This window comes from Mangifera indica, chromosome 16, assembly GCF_011075055.1.
Source record: "Mangifera indica cultivar Alphonso chromosome 16, CATAS_Mindica_2.1, whole genome shotgun sequence".
NCBI classification, from domain to species: Eukaryota; Viridiplantae; Streptophyta; class Magnoliopsida; order Sapindales; family Anacardiaceae; genus Mangifera; species Mangifera indica.
Window position 1 is genome coordinate 6,143,294 of NC_058152.1, and position 22,483 is coordinate 6,165,776.

At 33.0% G+C, this 22,483-nt stretch overlaps 1 protein-coding gene and 1 long non-coding RNA gene across 2 annotated transcripts; one reads left to right on the forward strand and one right to left on the reverse strand.

The window, feature by feature from the left end:
- Positions 1-6,682: 6,682 nt before the first annotated feature.
- LOC123199288 (protein PSK SIMULATOR 1-like) lies at positions 6,683-21,485 on the forward strand. The gene is made up of 12 exons (XM_044614194.1): positions 6,683-7,158; positions 9,967-10,292; positions 10,418-10,510; positions 10,617-10,707; positions 17,111-17,189; positions 18,205-18,302; positions 18,911-18,980; positions 19,322-19,428; positions 19,944-20,060; positions 20,259-20,335; positions 20,467-20,511; positions 20,602-21,485. Exons 1-12 carry the CDS (start codon positions 6,931-6,933, stop codon positions 21,110-21,112), a joined length of 1,842 nt encoding a protein of 613 aa, XP_044470129.1. The 5' UTR covers positions 6,683-6,930; the 3' UTR covers positions 21,113-21,485.
- LOC123199289 lies at positions 14,207-16,657 on the reverse strand. The gene is made up of 2 exons (XR_006498316.1): positions 16,140-16,657; positions 14,207-14,798 (listed from the first exon to the last, which is right to left on the reverse strand). It is a non-coding gene; the product is annotated as an uncharacterized LOC123199289 (long non-coding RNA).
- Positions 21,486-22,483: the final 998 nt, after the last annotated feature.

Sequence of the window (22,483 nt, forward strand, 5' to 3'; positions counted from 1 at the left end):
TAGAAAAAAGGGCACATGCTTATGTCTAAAGACACATACCCCCCTGTGTATGTGTAATTTTATTTACATGGGGAGATGTCATGATGAAAGAAAGTTATGTATAATTTAGAGAGTTAACATGTCAATGTATCTTAGACAACCCGTCTGTGTGTGAAAGGTAGAAGAAAGAAAGAAAGAAAATGGGAATTAAGCAAAAAACTCAAGGGTCAGTCTCAAGAGATATTACAGAGATTTTGGGTACATAACAGTGCCTTACATGCCAAGAGACAAGTTAATATTTAGGCAGAAGGTATGATTAAGGTTAAAGCTAAGTTGAGCTAAAGAAGACATGAGACTCAAGAAGCATACATGTCAAACGTCTTAGGATTGTTGCTATAGGGCACTGTAAGTACACATTCCTCACACCGCCTGCAGTAAGACATGCTCATAGTAGGATATTGTACATATAGTAAGATACTTGTTTGTAGTAGAGCCCATATAACATTATGTTAAAATATAGTGGATTAACGAATGCTTACATGGTCAAGGTGTCAAATCCTTGTATTCAGTCTAGTTTAATCAGTCTAGTATACAATTATGGGACATAACTTCTAAATGATGATGTTTTCATCGATAAATGATATGGTCATGCTAGATAGAAATCTAGGAGAATAGTCCTTTAGTAATCGAGTAGGACACGATCAACCCTAGAGATGATTTGATCATACTAGTTAGGAATCTGATGAGTGGTTTTTTAGTGATTGATAAGGTTTTAGTTCAACCCAAAAGTTATGTAATGTAGCCTAGAGGTTCTTAAGAGCGAAATGAGTATAGTTTTAATATGTAAGACCTAGTGTCACGAGTTTAAAGACACACTCAAAATAACAAAGTTAGTATGGGTCGAGTCAAGGGAATTTTGGGAAATAATTAAAAGTTAATAGTAGAGTTTTATACATACTGAGAGTTTTATCACTTACTCTCATATTTTTATGTATGTAGGTACAAGTGATTGTTATGGCTGTAGAGTAAATAGTGGTCAATGGGCATAAAGTTGAGAAGGGCATTTTTATCATTCCAGGTTTAACAATTTATGTATGTAGACTATGTTGTTATGTATTTGGCTACACACAATATAACAATATCTTTCTTTGAAAAGCAACATTTTTAGAGGAGAGTTACAATTTTATATATTTATTTGTTAAATTGGATATTGATTTGTTAGCTCATTGATATATCTATTGTTTATGAAGATTTATAGTGAATAATGGCTTTAGAGAGGTGACGATAGAGCGTCATCCATTAAAAGGAACAAATTCTTTAGAAGAATATTTTTTGAAGATGGGTGTGTTAAAGCATTAGATGAGTATGTTAACTTATCTATTAGTGCTAGATTTGATATAGAATTGAGGAAAGTGGTAGGCATGCTTTGGTTCAAATGCTTAATTGCTTCAAAAGTTGGCATTCGGAGTACTTGGGCAACCTAGTTCCTCTTTTTGGTTTGAAAGGAATTGGAGTATTTATTCCTTCATTTAGAAGGAATAAATTAATTCCAAAATGTGTAGAAGACTTGGTGTTTATTCATAATAATCTTTGTCATTTGTCAAGGGTCACCTTAGAGTATTATGATAGTAAAAACCAAATGTGGGATATTGGTAAAAATGACTTTGAGAGTATAAAAAATGTAGGAGTTCTCGAGTTAGCTTACCCCTCATAAGATAATTGGAATTGAAGTCTATGTTTTTTAATAAAAAGGTCAAAGGACTATTTCCCACCCAATGTATGCGTATTTCCCAAGTTTCCCTCCGTTAACTTTGAAAATCTTATTTACCTACCTATGCACCGTTAAAACTAACGGTTTTAAGGGTAAAATCGTCATTTTTTTGTATTATAAAAAATAAACTTAAATTTGATTTAATTTTCCCTCCCAAACCCTAAAACTAACAATTTTTCCCAATTCAAGTTTTAAAAAATAGCATTTTCCCCCTTAGAGTTTCCAATTTTTAGATTCAATTTTTTGATGTTGTTTCTTTCTCTCCAACGACCTCCAGGTGACAACTCTTCCTCTCTAGTGTGGTCTCCTTCGGGCGGCTCTTGTGGGAGTGGTTGTTAACGAAGACGACTCGTCTTCGTCCAGAGACAAATACGAGGTCTTCGTCGATGACCCCTCCCAAGAGAGTCATTAGAAGAAGACCATGTTGGAGAGGAAAAGTCGTCACCTGGAGGTCATCGGAGAGAAAGAAACAGCATCAAAAAATTGAATCTGAAAACTGGAAATCCTAGGGGAAAAATGTTGTTTTTTAAAACTTGCGTTGGGGTGAAATTATTAGTTTGTAGGGTTTAAGGGGGAAAATGATATAACTAACAGACTCAGTTAATTTTAACAGCCCATTGGTAAGTAAATGAGATTTTCAAAGTTAATGAGGGGAAACTTGAGAAATGCGCATACTTTGGATGGGAAATAGTCTTTTGGCCTAATAAAAATGTCAGTAAGATAACAAATAAGATTAATGATCAAATAGAGGAAATACAACAAATATTGTACTATGTGTTTTACTTATTTTTTTTAATATATTGTGTTTGTATAAATATTGATTTTGAAACTTCGCAACTATTATTTTGATGAAACAATGTTGAGTTTGTAGATTGGTTTATCTATATTTTCATATGACATATTTATTCATATACATGTTTCATTTTCATTTTAAAAGTTAAATATACAAATATTTAATTAATTTTGTATACACATGTTTCAAGCACTTAAGTTTATAGTATGTAGATTGGTTTGCTTAAGACATATATTAGTTAAAGTGCTTGGTTGCTAAAAAGTTTTTATTACTTGACATTAGCCAAAAGGCTTGAAGTAGTTTTGAGAAATACTATAAGGGGCTTTTTGAAAAGTGATTAATTTTAGTGTTAAAAGTACTTTAGTAGATAGGGAAAACACTTTAAGAAGTTTTTGTACTACTTTCATTGGTGCATTTTTAAGAACTTCTAAAGTAATTTAGTAATGTTTGGTTACAATACTATATTATTTCACTTTTAGTTTTATTGTGCGTTTTTTTTTTTTTTTCCTTTTTTGACTTCTAACTTTATTATCAATGGGTAATCGTAAAATATTTCCATCTCAAAAGGAACATAATTCTAAGACAATGTGTGATGTGTTACTTCCTTTTGAGGTAAAAGCTATTATCTTATTTTTTTCCTTGGTTTATATTTTTATTTATTTAATTTTATGCACTAAAGTGGTTGTTCCATGTAAGGTTGGATTCGAACTGACCTCGTTCGAGCTCAACTCGAATGAGCCTAAAACGAGCTAACCCTAAACGAGCTCAGTCGACCTAGAGCTCGAGCTCGAGTTACTTACCAAAATTTTCAATTAAAAATGTTGATACAAAACGACGTTGTTGTGATCAATATATATTAAAACAACGTCATTTTAATAACGAAAAACGAGACGAACCGAATTTGAATAAAATTCAAGTTTGGCTTTCACGAGCTCAAGCTCAAGCTTAGTTATATTTAAACCGAGCCGAGCTCGAGCTTTCTCGAATCCAGCCCTAGTTCCATGGTTTATTTACATTTTGATGTGTTATATTGATTCATACAAATGTTTCTTTTTCAATTTAAAAGTTGGGTAAATTCCTTTCTTATTGTGTCATTTTTGTGGTTCAAATATATTTCATTTCATATAAAATTTAATTGGTTATTCCTTGGTTTATCTATATTTTGACGTGCAATAGTTGTATTTTTTCTTTATAAAAAATATAGGTTATTGTATTTTTTAATAAAAAATAGATAATTATAAGAAACCTCTATATTTTAAATATTTATGTGTTTCATTGCATTTTTGTTTCCTATATTTTTTGGAAATGAATTTCAATGTTTTTGTTTCAACATTTCGATGTTTTCGTTTCCATGCTACATAATCCACAAATCTCCTCATTCTTTCAAACATTTTGTTGTCACTTGAGTAACTATATAAAGGAAATACTTTTTCATAGAAAGTCGGTTATGGTATGTGTCTGGGATGTCTTAGGTGAAGGTTTGGTTGATAAAGTGATGGTGTGGGTGTTCAGTTTAAGGGTTTATAGTTTAGAGGTGTCAAGGGTTGTGTTTGGTTTTGGGTAAATGTTTTCATGACTTGGAGAACTTCGACAAGTTGTTCTCCAAGTTTATAAATTTATCCTTGTGATTTTCTTTGTCCGATTTCTTATGGTGGAAGTGGTGATGAAGAGTGGCTTCTATGGGACATGGTAAAGTGTAAGTGTTAAAGGGAAAGTATGGATAAGTGTTTAGGCATTTATGGTGGGGGGAGTTTGTAAGTGTTTATAGTTAGTATTTAGGCTAAAGTATGTAAGAAGTGTTCGGGATAACTTTTAAGGTGAAGAGGAGTCAAAATAATAAAATTAAGCCAAAACAACATTTCTAGCAAAAAATTTGGCAACCTCTAACTACTATTGCCAAGCAACAAACACAAACAAAGGAAAATAACTCACCTTTAAGAAATCAAAGCTTTGATACCAGTTGATGCATTTCTTATTCTTGAATGGAATAAAATTAAGGTGAATTGTTATGGTTTTTGTGTTTTGTAAAGGTTAAGCATTTAGGTTTGGTTTCATAAGGACAACGAATTTTAAAAGACTCAGAGGAATGTTAAACAACCAAGAACAATCCAAAGTTTAAAGGAAAACCATCAAACAAGGACAAAAACCACCACCAATCTCTACGCAAGAGAAAGAAGAACTTAATTTTCAAAGAAAATATCAAATATAATATCATTAATTAAGTCTAACATTTTACAATAAAAACTTGACCTTTAAATAAGTCTCAGTAAGTAATAAAATATTACAAAATTTGAATTCAAAATATGGATAAGACATGTTATAATATCATGATACTTTCTTAAGAAAATATATGATAAAAGTCATCTAAATTAATAACCTTTTCTGTGTCAAAAATAGAATGACTTGAGTTATCTTCTTGTCTCTTTTATAAATACTTTTGAACTGTCTTCTCATTTTCTTTATTGATGATTTTTTTACTTTTGATTTGATTTTCCACTCCTCAAAATGAGATAATCAACATTAAACAAAATACAAAATGTAAATAGACTTAGAACATAAAATTACATGAATTAATATTGAGCTTAGTTCCTTAATTTGAGTTACCTTTGACTACATCTGATGGAACAACTTGGGCCTAAGAGAAGTGCTGGGCTGATTGATGTGAGGATGAGATATGGGTTTAAACCTAATAGGGTGGGCTTAACTTGTTATTTCAATTATCTATTGGGCCAAAAATCATGCAAAAGTACTAAGTTTCTCCCCTCGCCATGGCAATTTTTTAATTAGATTTCGTAATCTTTTGGCTGTATTGTCGCCAAGAATGTAAATGATATTTTATTTGGTTTTATGGATTTTTTTTTTTTTGGGTTATGACTTGATTTTTGGAAATCAAATTTAGAATATTAGGAATTAAAAAAATTAAAAGAGGTTTTAATAGGGGAGGGAAAGTATATGTTGTGTTTTCTAATCTAGCAAATCTAATCGCGTTTTATATTGTATATTGAGAAAAATTTCTATATCATATATTATATTTTGTATTACATTATAACGTAAAATATATTTTTTAAAAAATAAAATAATAAAATATTAATAAAAATGTAATTATTTTAAAAAATATCATATACATTTTTTAAAATGATATTTATGTCATTTTTATCAATCAGGTGTACATAATCTAGTGTGGGTATGATTGAATGTTGGGTGTTATTGATTGAATAAAAAAATATTTTTTTTAGAATGTGCGTCGGTTGTGGTGGTTACGGTAGTAGCTAGAGTTTTTAGAATGGAACCCTAAATTTATTGACTTAGACATATGAATGTTTTGAATGGTATATAAAGATGTAGTTTTGATGTTAATAGATACCTGAAATTGTACTGTAGCTGAAGTGTAGAGTGTAGTCGTTGAAGAGACGAAAATCGCTCAAATTTACAAGCAAACCCCGCCAACCCCTCAAACCTTGCAAACCTCGCTAACCCTCAAACCCTGCAAACCCCTCAAATGCAAACGCAAACACACAAACGTAAACCACGCAATTTACCAGCTCCGATTTTTGTTTTTACTTAGATCTGGGTAACAAAACTATTGAATATACAAATGTAAGTATTTATAAAAATATTCAAACACTCAGAGATCATCATTAAAGTTTTCAATTTTTTATCTCTAGAAAAGTTATAAACTTTATAGTTTTCCTTATTTATATAAAAGAAACTTGTTTATTATATGATGATGATAAATTATAGAGAAAACAACTAAAATGTGTTATCGTTAGAGTGTTGATAAAAGAAGAACATTGAAAAAAAAATGATGGTAAAAATAAGATAAAAATTATAAAAGTAAATTAATTAAGCAAAGTGAGAAAAAGGGTATTATTAGAATAAAAATATTAGTTTGCTTATAAAGATAAAAAGTACGATGGTTAGCCTAAAAACGTATAAATGAAAATATTTTTACTTATTTTAATTAATTTTCCAAATTTATATATCTAAATATGCATAATATAATTCAGAGTCAAATACCACTTAAAAACAATAATGGAGTCAGAAAGAGCGGTTGAAAATTTGACTCGTTCCCTTCTAAAAGTCTAAGACGTTAGTCTTATGATAAAGCCTTTTCCTACCACTCTGCGCGTCGTCGTTGAGGAAAATATGCACTTGTTTTTTAAATTTATTATTTATTATCAAAATTAATGTTAATACTGTTTCAGTCGGGGGCTGCCAATGCCATTTCTGTAGACTTTTACTTCTCTTTCTTTCTTGCCTCTTCATTGAGAATCCTTTGCAAGTCTTCTTCTTACTATTAGTTTCTGATTTTCTTTAAATTTCTTTGTTTCCACTCTTTTTTCCATTTTTCTTAGCATGATTGCCTGAAAACCCAAATCGAATAACAATGGGAGGTCTTTGTTCTAAGAATAATAGACTTCCGGACCTAAAGGTTCATGGTCAGGTTCAGGTTAGTGTTAATCCTTACAAATCAAGTTCGCCACTGGAAGAACCTGTTTTGCAGAGGATGGAGAAGCCTGAATCGGAGCTCAATCCTGATGATTTTTATGACGGAATTCCGCGGTTTACTCTGAAATCTAGATCGGTCAGGTCCACTCAGGCAGCTGTCGCTAAGGTTTTCCCGTTCATTTCTATTTTACCGCTCAGTCTGAACACAATCATGAATTCTTTTTTAATAGTATTTGCACTTTATCTGCAAGTAAAGAAAGCTTTGGTTTTAAATTTCCTTTTTAGCCTTGGTTTATAGAGTCTTCTATAAGCTGGTCGTCTAGTTTAAGCTTAACTATTTTATAAACTACCAATCAGGTTGCTTGTTGGGATTGATGTAAAAAAAATGATGCATTAACACATTTATTGAGTTCAGGGGTGGATGACTTAATGTATCTATTTATGGTAGACTTATTACCTTTGTCTTTTTGGAAGTAATGGTTGGGTTCTCTATGTGTTTGTGATTCACAGCAGTTGTAATTAATACTATTTTTGTGTGTTCATGACAAAAATCTGTTGGTGTTACGAGAAAATAATTTGGAATTTGTTGTATAGAATGTGGGGTAGAGTCTAAAAGAAAATGTTCTAGCGAGTATATGATTGGTATGACATGGTAGGAAGTGTTTTTAGGTGTGGTTTATGGCAAGTGGTAGTTATAAATTAATAATTTTAGCTTTGGAATTTATAGAGCAATGCTATGTGTTCACACTTTGAGTATACAATTTAAATACACAAATAATACGTCATTATGTGATTGAGTGTTGCTTTATTTTTAATTAGAAAACATCCAATTATATAATAGCATATTATCTGTATGTCTAAATTATGTACCAAAAGTATGTACACATAGATTTCTTGGAATTGATATACTTGTATACAATTAGTTTGTAGTTTTGTGCATATGTTATCATAAAGATACAAGATCTACAACATTCTGGCTGGGTTGTTATAAGGTAAACTTTCCGTAGAACAAAAGTAATACAAGTTAAGCATTACAAAGAATGGATTTTAACATAAGGTTTTGATATGAAAAGATGTTTAATCAGTTTATTTTAAAATTCCATTTGGAGATAGCATGAGACCTTCAATGATGGTTCCACATGGGGAGGTTGATACTTGATAGGTACTTGGGTTTTTCCCCAACAATCTTCTCAACTCCTTTGTTAATAAACTTCTTAACGATAGCATATACTCCCTCAACACACAACCAAGACTATATTGCAAACAATAAACGTCAGGATTTGACAGCCAATGCAATGTCTATATCAATATTCAACATCCATTATAAGTAACAGTGTATTACAATATCAATCTATTAGTTTGCATTCGAGAGGGCAGACCTATCCTTGCACCCGCTTACTGTCTAAATTCTCCTTAATTCCTCTGATTCTTCTCCATCCTTTATTCTCTCCATAACCTTCAGACCTATTTCTGCTTGCCACATTCTTCCCCGCTGCTTGTGGTCCTACCCTTCTTCTTGTGTGATTTCCACTTGTATTCTCCAACATTCTTCCACTTGTGCTCTTCATTCCTTCACCTTGCATTTGTTTTTCCCTTTTTCTGGGAACATAAACATGAGACCTAACAGAGGTACATTGCATGTAAGACAAAATGGATTACATCTAGTTAGAGGCACTAAGATTATCCTTTTGGTTTGTCCAAAATTTTGAATTTAAAAGGGTTTTAAGATTTGAGAACTTGCATGGCATATGTTTTAAAGACTTAGAATATAGATTCCACTCGTTTTGTCTTGTTGATGATTGCAAAATATGATGTTGTATACTTACCAAAATATGACATTGTAATTTGTTAGAGAAATTGTTAAAATAGTTCTAGTAAAATTAGCATACGTCATAAGTAGTCTAATATGGCATAGGCAGAGTGGACACAACGGTGTTGAAGGTAAGCCAGTTGTGCAGACCTTCTTCCCTTATTAAAGGTGTTTCTATTGATTAAATGAGTGAACATAGATTATATTGGATCCTTGAGAATTTTATTCACTGCTTTACTAAATCTCCTTAACAGTTTAGTAGAAGATCCTAAGATTCCCCTTCTTGAAATACCTTATAGGAAGCTAGTACCAATGATTTGATTAGATAAAAAAGAAGACCAAACATGTGCCTATTTCCTAAACGATGCATCATCAAGGACTCAAAGAGTTTGAATCACCCTGTTTTATATTGTCCTGTCGCTTGGAATTTGTGAATGAATATATGTTTTACTTTTAACACTGCTAGATAGAAACCTTTTTCATGTTGTTCTTTCCTTTTGGAAGGACCTCAAGCCCTTAGGAAAGCTAATTTCCTCTTGGTATATTCATAGAATTACTACTTAGTTGATCGTACGAAATAAAAGAATTTTTGAAAACAACAAAGTGGAGGATGGTTAATCATTATGGGACAAAGTTAAGTTTTGGGATTCTATGTATTGCAAAATGTTACTCTATATTTTTTATTTTTTCCTGCTTTGCAACTTGAGGGTAGCCTTAAACTAATTAAGGTCGTTTAGTGCTTTTGTTGATATACGGACTTATATAATGTTAGATTTTCTCTCTTTTTTTTTTTTTGAGCTCAACATTTAGAGTTCTTGATTCATTGAGTTGTTCTGCCTGATCCTTGTACAGTTTCACTTTGGATAGCCTGTTCATTACTTTACAAATCCTTCTTCATTTATCAGATATAGCCACACACACACAGAGATTTGCTTGTACAATGTCATGCATGCTTGGGTTTCAGAAGAAAGTCAAAATGAGAAATACTATAATTTCAGTGAAAGCTCCAAGTAATGAGAAGAAACTAGAACTTAAGAAATTGCTCATTATTTATATATATTTGGATAGGAAATTTATTTTTTGAGCATAATCATAGTTAAAACTTTGTTTCTTCACCTGTTTATAACATATATAAAGAAGTGACAAACTTCTACAATGCTGCAGGTTTCAGAGGTGAGTTCACGTTTAGGAAGAGCTAGTACTGTTGGACTAGGAAAGGCAATGGATGTCCTAGATACGCTTGGGAGCAGCATGACCAATTTGAACCCTAGCAGTGGATTTCTTTCTGGAGTGGGAACCAAAAGCAATGAACTTAAGATAGTAGCTTTTGAGGTTGCAAATACAATTGTTAAAGGATCCAATCTTATGCAGTCCCTTTCAAAAAGCAGTATAAGGGAGTTGAAAGAAGTTGTGCTTCTTTCAAAAGGTGTACAGAATCTAGTATCAAAAGATATGGATGAACTCTTGAACATTGTTGCTGCTGACAAGAGGTAAAAATTGTATAACAGAGGCATGACAATACTTTATTCTAATGATTAACTTGTTTTGATTGCTTATTACCATCATTTTTCTTTCTGAGACATTATCTTAAGACTTTATTGACTTGTGTACATAGGGAAGAGTTGAAAATTTTTACTGGAGAAGTGGTTCGTTTTGGAAATCGTACTAAAGATCCCCAGTGGCACAACTTGAACCGTTATTTTCAGAAGTAATATTAGGAAAACTCTTGGGTTTGGACTTTTAGTTGAATGTATATATTAAGTCATGTGCTTGTATCATGCTTCTTTTTAAATGTCTTCTCTTTTGTTTTCCAGAATTAGCCAAGAGCCAATCCAGCAATCCCAAGTACAGAAAGAAGCAGAGTTGGTGATGGAGCAATTGATGACTTTGGTTCAAAATACAGCTGTGAGTATCACTAATTGTTTACTTAGATATTGAACATTTTTAATTGCTTGATGGAAGGAACCTTTTGTACTCCCTAGTGATTGGGGGATTGGTTGGGATGGGCAAATAAAATAAGTTTAAACTGTCACTTTTAATACATACATGGCCAACACCACTTACTCTGAGAAAAATATGAATCATAGGCTTGTGATTTGGAGTGCTATGAAGAAAATTGGAAGTTTGGAACCTTTTGTATCGAAAATCCCGATAAATTTTGTTTCTAAATATCTCTACATTTCATGTTCCACTAAAATTTTGTTGAATCAAACTAGTTCATTTTTATTCTAATTAGGAAGTAATGATTATAATTTGTTTTAAATTATTTTTGCTAAGGAAATGTCTTCTCCTTAATTGTGAATTTTGGCTTTATATTTGATTATTTTTCTATCTTTACAAGAATTCAAAATAGATGGTATAATGTTTGTTGTTGGTTTTGAATATGGAATCATGCGAAGGGTCAACTGTTAACTTGTTTAAGAACTTGGACCATTGCTTGAGAACTACTAGGTGTTGAGTGACAAATAGAGAAAGCTTCTTTTTTACTTACATTGTTTTTGAGTAAATGATACAAAATAGATCATAAAGGGTAAGCAAAAACCAAGAACTTTGATGAGTTCTAACTACCAGCGACACACATAAATGCTAGTCGTATATAGTATAAGTAAACTACTCTAGAAAAAAAAAAGGCATGCCTATACTTTCCTTTTACCATACATAACAGTCAATACTTCTCCTCAAGATGGAGCATATGTGTTTCTCAAGCCCATCTTGAAAATATAGTTACGGAAACACTTTAGTACCTTAGTAAGAACATTGGCTAATTGCCCCTTAGATTCTACGAGTGGAAGGCAAAGTTCCATTATAGAGCTTCTCATTGATAAAGTGTCTATCAATATAGATATGTTAACCCTATCATGCTAAATTAGATTATTAGCTATGTTAATTGTTGCTTTGTTGTCACAGTAAAGTGTAAAAAGCCTTCTTCTAGTCCCAATTCCTCCAATAGTTTTCCGAGACATGACAATTCACAAATGTCCAATGTCATGAGCCTTTACACAACGTCAGCACTAGATCCTACAACATATTGTTTTTTATTTTTCTGTGACAAGATTGCCTTAGATAATGGTGTAATACCTAGAATTTGACATTCTATCATCAATTGAGGTTGTCCAATCAACATTAGATTATACTTCTATCCTTATGTGTCCATTCTTAGAGAATAATTCTCTTTTTCTAGGTGCTACTTTGAGAAACCTCAACATGTTGGTAATTTCCCTTATCCACTTTTTAACCTTTAGATTTCTTAAGTTGATGGCTTGCTTCAATAAGAGTTTCAACTAGTTAGGACTTTTAATAAAACTAGTTTCTTTAAGAAAATTTATAACATACTTTGGGATATGAAAATCCCTCTTTCTGATCGTGCAACTTTAATTCCAAGAAATTATTTTAACTACTCCTCTCTAATCTCAAATTTCTCATCAAGATTCTTCTTTATTTGTGATATCTCACATAGGTTATTACCTATCACCATAATATCATCAACATACAATAAGACAACAACTTTCCTTCTTACATCCTTGATAAATAATGTGGTTGGTATTGCGTTGCTTTGAAACAAGTCGAATCAAGTATTTACTAAATTTATCAAACCATATCTTAGGTGATTGCTTCAATCCTTTTTTGTAGTCTGCACACTTTCACAATTGTTTTCTAACACTTAAAACCAGAAGTTATTTCCATATGTAGTTCCATGAGGTCTTAATGTAAGAAGGCGTTTTTTGCATCAGGTTGATACATTTCCTAGCCAAGGTTAGCAGCATATGAGAAGACTTTGATCGAGTTCATCTTTGCAACTCTAAGGGTTTGAGTGAATCCTTTGGCAAAAATGGGGGGTTGAATTATTGACATATGGGCTAGAGTGTTTAAGTGGGGTTAGGACTTGGGAAATTCAAATGGATAGTGTTTTGGGTTTAATGAAGATGGGTTTGGGCTTAGGTGGGTAATAGAGTGTGGGCTAGAGTTGGGGTTATCTGTAAAATTGGGTTGGATTGGGCTAAATCTTTTAATTAGGGTTTGAGAGAAGCACACCAGCTTGACATAATCTATTAAATATTGGGCCGAGTCCCTCTCTTTAATGCCCAATTGAGGCCCCTATGCATTGGGCCAATTTCATCATGCCTTCTATTTCTTTTGGCTCAAACTACCTCATATCAGCTTAGGTGTCTTCTCTCAATCCTCCTATGAACACTCCCATTAGCTAGTCTTTTGATATGCCTTAAATAATTGCTGCAAGGCATTCAAATTGTCCCGGATCGTTTGCCATTGAACCGATTTGTTTGAGTAAAATTAGTTCTTGTTGAGAATATCTCATTTGGCCCAATTTGAAACAAGGAAACAACTTATCTCGCAATTCCCCCAATTGCTAAAAGATTGGTGTGGTTCACAAAATTGCAACTAGCTGAGAACATTTCTTTCAAAGCTTAACAAAACTAAAACCAATCTCTACATTTCATTTATTGTATTAGTCTAAAAGTATCCTTCCATTTTGGCGAACCGTTTATAAGGGTCGTTGCCTAAAAACATAGGGAGCTCGAGTTGGAAAGATAACTGGTTCTTGATGTTGAAAACAACAAGAAAGATGATTGAACAATCAATAAGAATAGTTGCTATGAAAACCACACACTTGTGTCAACATTTGATGCTAGATGAATAGTTGATACAGAATAATCTCGTTTTGACTTGTGACATTGGGAATGATTGTTACTATCTTAAGAATGACCTCATTTTGATTTACAACATCTAGAATGTCTATTCCTATCTCGTGGAATACTTGTTTCACTATTCTTGCATCATCCTTTCTTGCTAGAAAAAGATTTGTCCTTGAATTTAAAATTTGCCTTGGAATCACTTGTCATGTTATACTCTCACCATCATCATACTATGGTGATAAATTAACCACATTGAAGGTGGTAAGAACATTTTACTCACTGGGTAATACAATTTTATATGCATTATCAATGATGCGCACTAAAACCTTGAATGAACCATAAACTCTCAACACGAATATCCCAAATCTGTTTAGCGGAAAATGCTCTTTCCGAAGGTGAATCCACTCTATGTCACCTGGCTTGAATATAAACCTTTTGCGATGTTTGTTAGTTTGCTCTTTGTAGCGTTCATTTTGCTTGTTGATGTGTTTGTGGACTTGAGTATGTAGGTCCTTAATCAACTCAACTTCCTCATTCTTTTCAGTATCATTAAAACTTTCAAGCTATTCTTTAGTATCTTCAATTATGATATAATCTTTAGCTAGCATGTTACTAATTTCTATCATCGGTTCGAGGACTGCATTGTCTATGCTTTCACTAGCATCAAATATTTCAATGACCATTTGAAGATCCTCTCTTATTCTATTTTGTTGCCCTTGGTGTCACTATTGTCATCAATTTCCTCCTTAATATCATAAAAAATGGGGACTTTTGCTTCAATTAAATTAAAATCATTCAATCTGTTTGCATAAGATATGGGAACTTCTACGTTAGTCAACTGAACATCAAGAAGTTCATCATTTGAACCAAATTCGTTGTCTATCCCATCATGATTGTCATCCTTTGCACCAACAACTGAAAAATTATCCGTATTGCCAGAATTTTGAATGCCCACATTACAATTTTCCTCTACATGCTCTTTTCTCTTCTCTATGTGAACTTTTTTCGATTCGCTTTCATTTCCAATGACTTGAGAAAACTTACACTTGAAGAAACTTTGGTCACAACAACATCTAACAATCTACAAACAAGTAGGATCTCACCTTGATCTCCATAAATGGTCTTGTCTTCTCTTAATTCTTCGTGTTCTTCCTCCATGTCATCATGTGTCAACTCTTTATCTTCCCAATTTGGCACCTGTTGATTGTCACCCACAAAAGGATTAGTGTTTATCCCCTCTTCAACAGTTGTTGTCAATCTTTATATCTTGTTGGTTGTGTTGGAGATTAGTACGGTCTCCCACAAGTGTACCGCCATGCCCTCTTTCGCCATGATCTCTTATACCTTGACACGATTCAGTTGCTCAACCATTAATAAAGAAGTCGACTCTAATACCAAATGATGTCGAAGACAACAAGAAAATGACTGAACAATCAATAAAAACAATTGATACGAAAACCATCACCAAATTGTATTAAGATTTGTATAGTGAATGAATGCAATAGCCCTTAGGTTAATTGAATTGCAATTAATCAATCTCAATAATCAATAATAATCAAAATGAGATGTTTTTGAAGCTAAGCAACCCTTTAAACCCTAGTTTGAAAATAAACAATAAAGGAAAAAACAATTAAGATAAAACCTTAAAACTGAAAAGTTCCAAAACAACTAAAACTTTGTAGACTTGATGGAACAGTCGTTAGTTTGACGAAATGCTTGTTCTACACTTGGCTCTTTGTTGGTTAGTAAGGAATGACTCTGTTTGCTTGCCGGTCAACTTTCTGTGCTACAAATGTTGGTGGAATGACCTGTGGAACAACCCCTTCTGGTGGGGAATGACTAAGGGGCTGCTAGAACGATTAAAAACATTTTTTTGGAACAACCTTGTTCAGATTCATGCCATCTAGAACACTCTTTCCTATCTCGGGAATGACCTCATGGTGATTTATGGCGTATAGAACGCTCATTCCTATCTTGTGGAATGCCTGTTTCATTATTCCTGCATTAGTCACACCATTGGATTCCTTGGGAACACAATTGATTGCAGTGGGTGCTCAATATGAGATGATTTGCCTGCAAGTGGCCTAGCTTTGTGGTGCAACTAAATCAACTCAATGGATTTTCCTTTCATCTCCTTAGCTGTGTATTTTTAGGTTTCATGCATGAACCCGTCTGAAATTGAGTTTCGCTCTTTTCCATCTTCACAGTTAACTCATCCAACAGTGAACCCATGGATATCATTTGTTCAACCAGTCCACGATACCCATGCCCTAGTTCATTGACACGACCTTCCATCCTTGTGGAAACCATACCCCAAATTTGAGGCTTCGATACCAATTTTGTAACATACCTGCTCAATATTCCTCAAATCACCACCTGAAACAGATGCAAGCCACTATCCAACAACATTCCAATGCACCCTTCAGCTGATAATCAACAAATGAACTGAGTTTCCACACCTCGGCATCGCAAACATAAGTAAATCTCAACAATTCAGAATAAAGCAGAAAGCTAGAAGGCAAAATTTAGAACAGAAGCAAATAAAATCAAAGAAAAAAACTGTAAAACTATGAACTGCTGAAAAAATGTAGAATCTGGAGAATATTTTTATTAATGGAATTCAATATTTAATACTACAATCTACCACAAAATAATCTAGATTTTCTTTATTCGCACCATTCTCACCTGCTCCTTTTTATTTCCTTGTACTAACAGTTTTTACTCAAGTCCCCAATTACATTCTGCCACGCAGCCACTCCAATTGATTGGGAAAGCTTTCAGACTCTCCTCTCCTGCAGTGGTCTCCTTCTGCTATGATTTTCTGTCCTTTTCCATAGGCTTCCCGTAGTGGACCTTCATGGTTGTGGTGCTAACTGTTAGGAACCCAGCTCTTATTCAATCAAAACACAAAAAACATAATAACTAAAATATTTCATTACTAACATAAACCGAACAATTCGAGGAGTTCGGGACCTCCCATTTTCCGGTCATTCGAGACGCCGGAGATCTCCCATTTTCCGGCCATTCGAGGCGCCGGAGACCTCCCTAAATCAGCCAAAGGTGGCTGCCCTCAAACCCAAACCCTAATATTTTTCTTCCCTTCTCTCTTTTAAAACTCAAACATATATTTATAAAAGAAATGAGCCATTGGATTGGGGACAAGTGTCCCAATCCTAACACTAACACAATATGCAAGGTATAGATTATGGATCCATAGATAGTGAGCCATCTAAGAATTTTTTGATCTTTCGAATGTAAAAGGAGACAGATAAGTTGAATTTGAGTTCAACTGTCATAATCTGGGGATAAAAGAGAAATCGCCTTTTTGTTACTTATTGGAGAAGAAAGTAAAAGATCTTAAAAATTTCTGGTATTATATATTTATTTGCATATTACATGGTTATGGACATATTACTTTATGTGGGATCCTACACTTTTGCTTTCATTTTCCTATAATATTCAAAGACCATATAATCAAGTTCCAATTCAAGGTATCTGCTTTACATCTTCTGGAGTCTATAGTTTTTGCTTGTAAAACAAGTGTTATAATCAACCATAAATTTAAGCTATCTTGTGTTTTGAATTTTCAATGCTATTGTTATTCATATCACTTTTGTCCAGTGGAATAAAGAGTGTACTTTTTTTTGGGCTTTCAGGAACTGTACCATGAATTACAAGTTCTGGATAGATTTGAACAAGACTATCAGCGTAAACGTCAGGAGGAGGATAATTCAGGTGGCACCCAAAAAGCTATTTTATTATTCATTTTTACATGCTTGTTTAAACAAGTCTTTCAGTACTGTTGATTAGAAACTTGGAACATCCAGAAGGATTACAAAAGTGATTTAGACAGTTATTGTACTGAAGAACCTTTAAACTTTGACTAAATAATTAAATCATATCAAACAGTTAACAAATTGAGATTATAGAATGTTATTCCAAGGCCCTTCCAATCAAGATGATTGGAAAGCATGAAGTATCTCTGTATCACAGGGTATTGATATCCTGTATGATCTTTTTGATATATTTGCTGCCAATCCACCCAAAAAGGGCTAGCACACCTTCTGCATAACTTCCACCTTTTCACCCCTACCAAATGTGTAAATTCCCACATTTTTTAAAAATAAAATAAAAAACTAAAGAAAAAAGTTGCATGAGGATGGAAACAGACTATATTTGTTTGCCATAATCTTATAGCACTGATTTGCACCTTCCTGATTCCTTTTTAATTTGACACATCTAGAAAGGGGCAAGTAGATATTAGAAATGTGTCTTTGTACACATTCCCAGCATTTATTCTATCTTGGGCAAAGGATCAAGGTAAAAAAAAAAAAAAGAGAAAACCAATAATTTGAATTAAGAATGTACTATGATGTACAATAATGGGTTTACATTGGAAGTGAACCCATGTAGAAGAGGAAAGTTTTATTTACATTAGTCTTAATTAGCCTAGAATTGATGGGTGATTGGTCATATCCTTAAAATTAATGGATTTTTACTGTATTTTATTTGGTGTTTACCGTGGGGGAGGAAGAACAAAAATATCCCTTTGTTTAACTCATTTTATCATATTTTACATGGGTTAAGATGTTAAAAGTAGTCTGTAATTAATAAAATAATATTATATAATTCATTTACCATTTCTTAGAAGATAGTTGAACATTTTTTTTCAATGGTTGCTTAATTTAAATTGAGACATAATTTTTTCTCTTGAATACATTTATCTTAGGGCTTGTTTGCATGCATGCAGGTGACAACTTTGCAATATGGGGGGCAGAATTAAAGAGCCAAAGAAAGCTGGTGAAAAGTTTAAAGAAAAAGTCTCTTTGGTCCAAAAGTCTGGAAGAGGTAGGTGTAAAAACTGCTCAACTCCAGAATTATTTATGTGATATATGTATTGTTCATAACCTCATCCTTGGCCTACATCCTTTTTATGGCTACATCAGTGTATCATCTCTTCAAACTTTTCATGTGCACGTGTGTGCTTCTATTTATAATCAGTTGATCTTTAATCTTTTTCCAGTCATGGTGGTGACCTTTGAAGGTCCAGAAATGTCACTATGAATTAAATAAAATGGGTTTGAGGAGTGATAAGGCTTTGAAAAAATTTAACACGATGATGTTTTGACAAATGAAAACTTTCACATTGAAGCATATAACAATTTCCTCCTTTAGGGAATTACAATAACTCCTAGAATACACATATCACTATTTACTTTATCTATAAAATCTTCTAGCTAAGAATAGGAAACACACCATCTCTGAAAATTAGGAAGTTGAGATTAGGAGAATCAGGAAACCCAATTCAGATTTTCCCCTTTTCCACATGATCAACAAGGTCGTACCATAATTTTGTGTACGATGTCCATGTGTTATTAATGAATACCAAACTTTCAATGCAAACATAAAAAGAATTAAATGATTTTAATTGTTCAACATGTCATTTTGGATTTCAGGTGATGGAGAAGCTTGTAGATATCGTCCATTTCTTACTTCTTGAGATGCACGATGCCTTTGGCAGTTCTGGTATGTAAGATATAACTAATGGATACTGGCAGTTATATTATTTAGACCGAGTATTCATTGTTTCTGCTCAAGGTTTTTGTGTCAATTTTTCTTTTTTTTTTTTTTTTTTGGGCCATTGGCTGGGGAAGGCATGGATTTAATTTCATTTTGTGGTCATATTCCCCTTGATACTTTCTTGTCTTACCTTTCGCAATCACAATAAACATTTTATGGTACTTCTTGGTCAGGTTTGTTTTTCTAAATACTAGACTTTTTATTATCTTCCCTCAGTTTATTCAAAACATAATGATCCTTGATTAACTGTAAGTTCAAAGATGTTGATTTCCAATGGCATCCTGCAGATGCTGATCATATTCCATTCAAAGGATCTATGAGCAATCATCAAAGACTGGGACCTGCGGGCCTTGCCTTGCATTATGCAAATCTCGTCATGCAAATTGATACTCTTGTAAGTTATTACTCCCGTTCATTAGCATTTTTTTATTGGCTATTTTACTGAATCTTCATTATGTATGACATTTTATAGTATCTGTTAGTATGTTGTAAGGTGTTTTTTACATTTAAACTGATGATATGCAATACGTTTTCCTAACAGAAAAATTTTGGCACAAGTGAAGCCACAAGATAATAAAATCTATTAGAAAAAGATAAACAATATTTATTTTTTGGTCGATCTCCAAAACAGCCAGAAGTAAAAGCTCTCCTATTTGTTGACAAACGAATTTTTTTCATCGTAAACACATACTATAACATCATTCGTGGAATGATTCCTTTCAGCTGTATATTTACAAAAAGTTAGTTGAAGTGACAGATTTATTCTGAAACAGACTTAAAGAAATTGTATAAAGATATTTGATTGCAATCATGAAATAGTTACTTTAATATGTAAATTATATTTTCTTTTTTTAAGAATAAAAAATTATGTCTTCAGGATGTCTTTATTCAATGAGTTTTCTCTGTCAGGTTGCCCGCTCAAGCTCTATGCCACCAAATACAAGAGATGCTTTATACCAGAGCTTGCCACCAACTATAAAATCAGGTCTACGCTTCAAAGTACAATCTTTATCATTCAAAGATGAGGTATGATATGTTTTGATAAAGTAACCTATTTCGTTTCAGAGGTGCACATTTTTTTTCACTGCATAAAATAAAGATAAAGAGGATTTTAGAAGAGCTCTTCTTTGAATGATTTCTTCAGCTGCCAAATAAATATTTGAGGAGAAGTTCTTGGTCATCCTTGTATTTAGTGATGATTCTGGCTTTCTTCTTTTCCTGCAGCTCACTGTTACAGAAATCAAAGATGAGATGGAGAAGACTCTGCAGTGGCTTGTTCCAACTGCCACTAACACAGCCAAGTAAGTTGGCCGACTTTTCTGTAACTAGCCAATCCATGCTCCCATATGTTGTATTCATATTCTTTGTTCAATTGATTGTTTCTTTATCATATCATCATTTTGACTTTTTTGATTGCAAATAATTAATCCAGAGCCCATCATGGATTTGGCTGGGTTGGTGAATGGGCTAATACCGGGTAAGTGACAGTTTTCATCTTGATTCTTTTCCAAATGGGGTTTGAGTAAAACATAACTGAAAAATGACTTCTGTTTTATTGATGTGCAAGATCTGATGGCAACCGGAAGTCTGCTGCAGGGACTACTGATGTTATTCGCATTGAGACACTCCACCATGCTGACAAGGAGAAAACAGAAGCCTATATTCTTGATTTAGTATTGTGGCTTCACCATTTAGTCAACCAGGTCAAGATGGGGGCAGCTGGTGGTGGCATAAAACCACCGATCACTTATTCAGTTTCGACATACCTGCAAAATACAAATAGGCAGACCAAAGATGAGCCTGCCAGTTCCCTGTTACTGACCCCCCAAGACCGGGAGATCTTAGAGAATGTATATAAAAGACGAAGAATGCAGAGAATAAGTAAAAGCCATGACTTTGACCGGATAAAGTTGACAAAATATGATAGGCTGAGCAAGAGCACAGGCCACTCCCTGCAAAGTGGAAATAAGGAAAAAATGACCATTAAGAGGCATCTTTCTCATCTGCCCATAATTTCATTTGGTAAAGAGAAGGAAAAAGTGCTGGACGTTATTGACAGAGTTGATGAGCTTAGATGATCTACAGAATTGAAATATACAGAGACAAGACAAAAAGTGCCAGAGTAATATAACAATATTCTGGGGGAAAAAAGTATTGGTTGCACTATTTGTGATGCTCTTATCTGACACATATAAAAGACATAATAAGTTGGGAATATATTATTCTTTTTTATTTGTATCATAGAGAAGGTGAGAAAATTGATTGTTTTTGGTGTTTCTTTGGAGCAGTTGATGATGCTGCAGCCTCCAGCCTCCAGGACTTGTTGACTTGGAAATGGGGTGAATGCTGTGTAAATTGTAAGATAATATTCTTTTCATTTTTTAAAAGTTGTTTTGAGATTGTTGTTTGGTTATAATAATCCATTCTATAATTATGAGAAAATTTTCTATATTTCTTCATTTCATTTAATTAAACATTAAGAAAAAGGGAGTAATTAGCATTTTTTTTCACCCATGGTTGGTTTAAAAGCATTTTTTTTTTTTAAATTTGATTAACCTCAATTAACCTCATTTAATTTTCATCATCAAAATTTAATTAATTCAATTTTCATTAACATACCATGCATGCATACATGAAAATTTAATAATTGTATTATTAGATGTATAAACATAATATAAGTGGAAGAGATTCAAGTGTATCTTGTTTAGATCTCTAAAATTCGAGAAAACACAAGTTTTAGAAAAATCGTCTTAAATTGTATACTCTTGTAAAATTAACAACTCTTCTCTTCATATAAAACAAAATTTCATATTCTAAAACTTATTGAATCTGTTTGACAATTATTACATTTTAATAATTTTACAAAATGGGTTATCACTTGATGCAAATTGACAATCACTTTACAATTTTTTCTAATTGACATTGGGGTTTATGTCTCCCATGTGTCTAACGTATTTGTTATACATTTTACAAAATTAAATATTAGTGGAAGTGGTTGGCAACATCTCATTCATCGATCTTGAGGTGTTGGCAGCATTTCGTCCTTCAATCTTAAGATGTTGACAACATCTTGTTCTTCCACTTATCTTTCGCATCTTGGGTGCTCGTTGCATTCCACGTATTAATAATTTATTTTGAGTTGGTCAAATCTCCTTCTTTCTTAGGCTACACTTGTGTTGGGTTTTCAATTAGGTCCATGAAGTTTTCAAAAAAGTCTTCTTCCTCAGTTTGGGCTTTTGCTTGAGCTTTTACCTCTTGAGCTAGAATTAAACGAAGAACATCTTTTGTGTTTTCCATCAAAGCCTGTTTTGAAATGTTTTAGATTTTGAATCCATAAACCATTTCTTGAATCCAGGCTTTGTTGTCCTTAAATAGAGAGTTTTAAACTTTTGCGTACTTGTTAGGCAAGGTAACTACTATTCCTTTGTCTATATTTTGTCTATATGAAC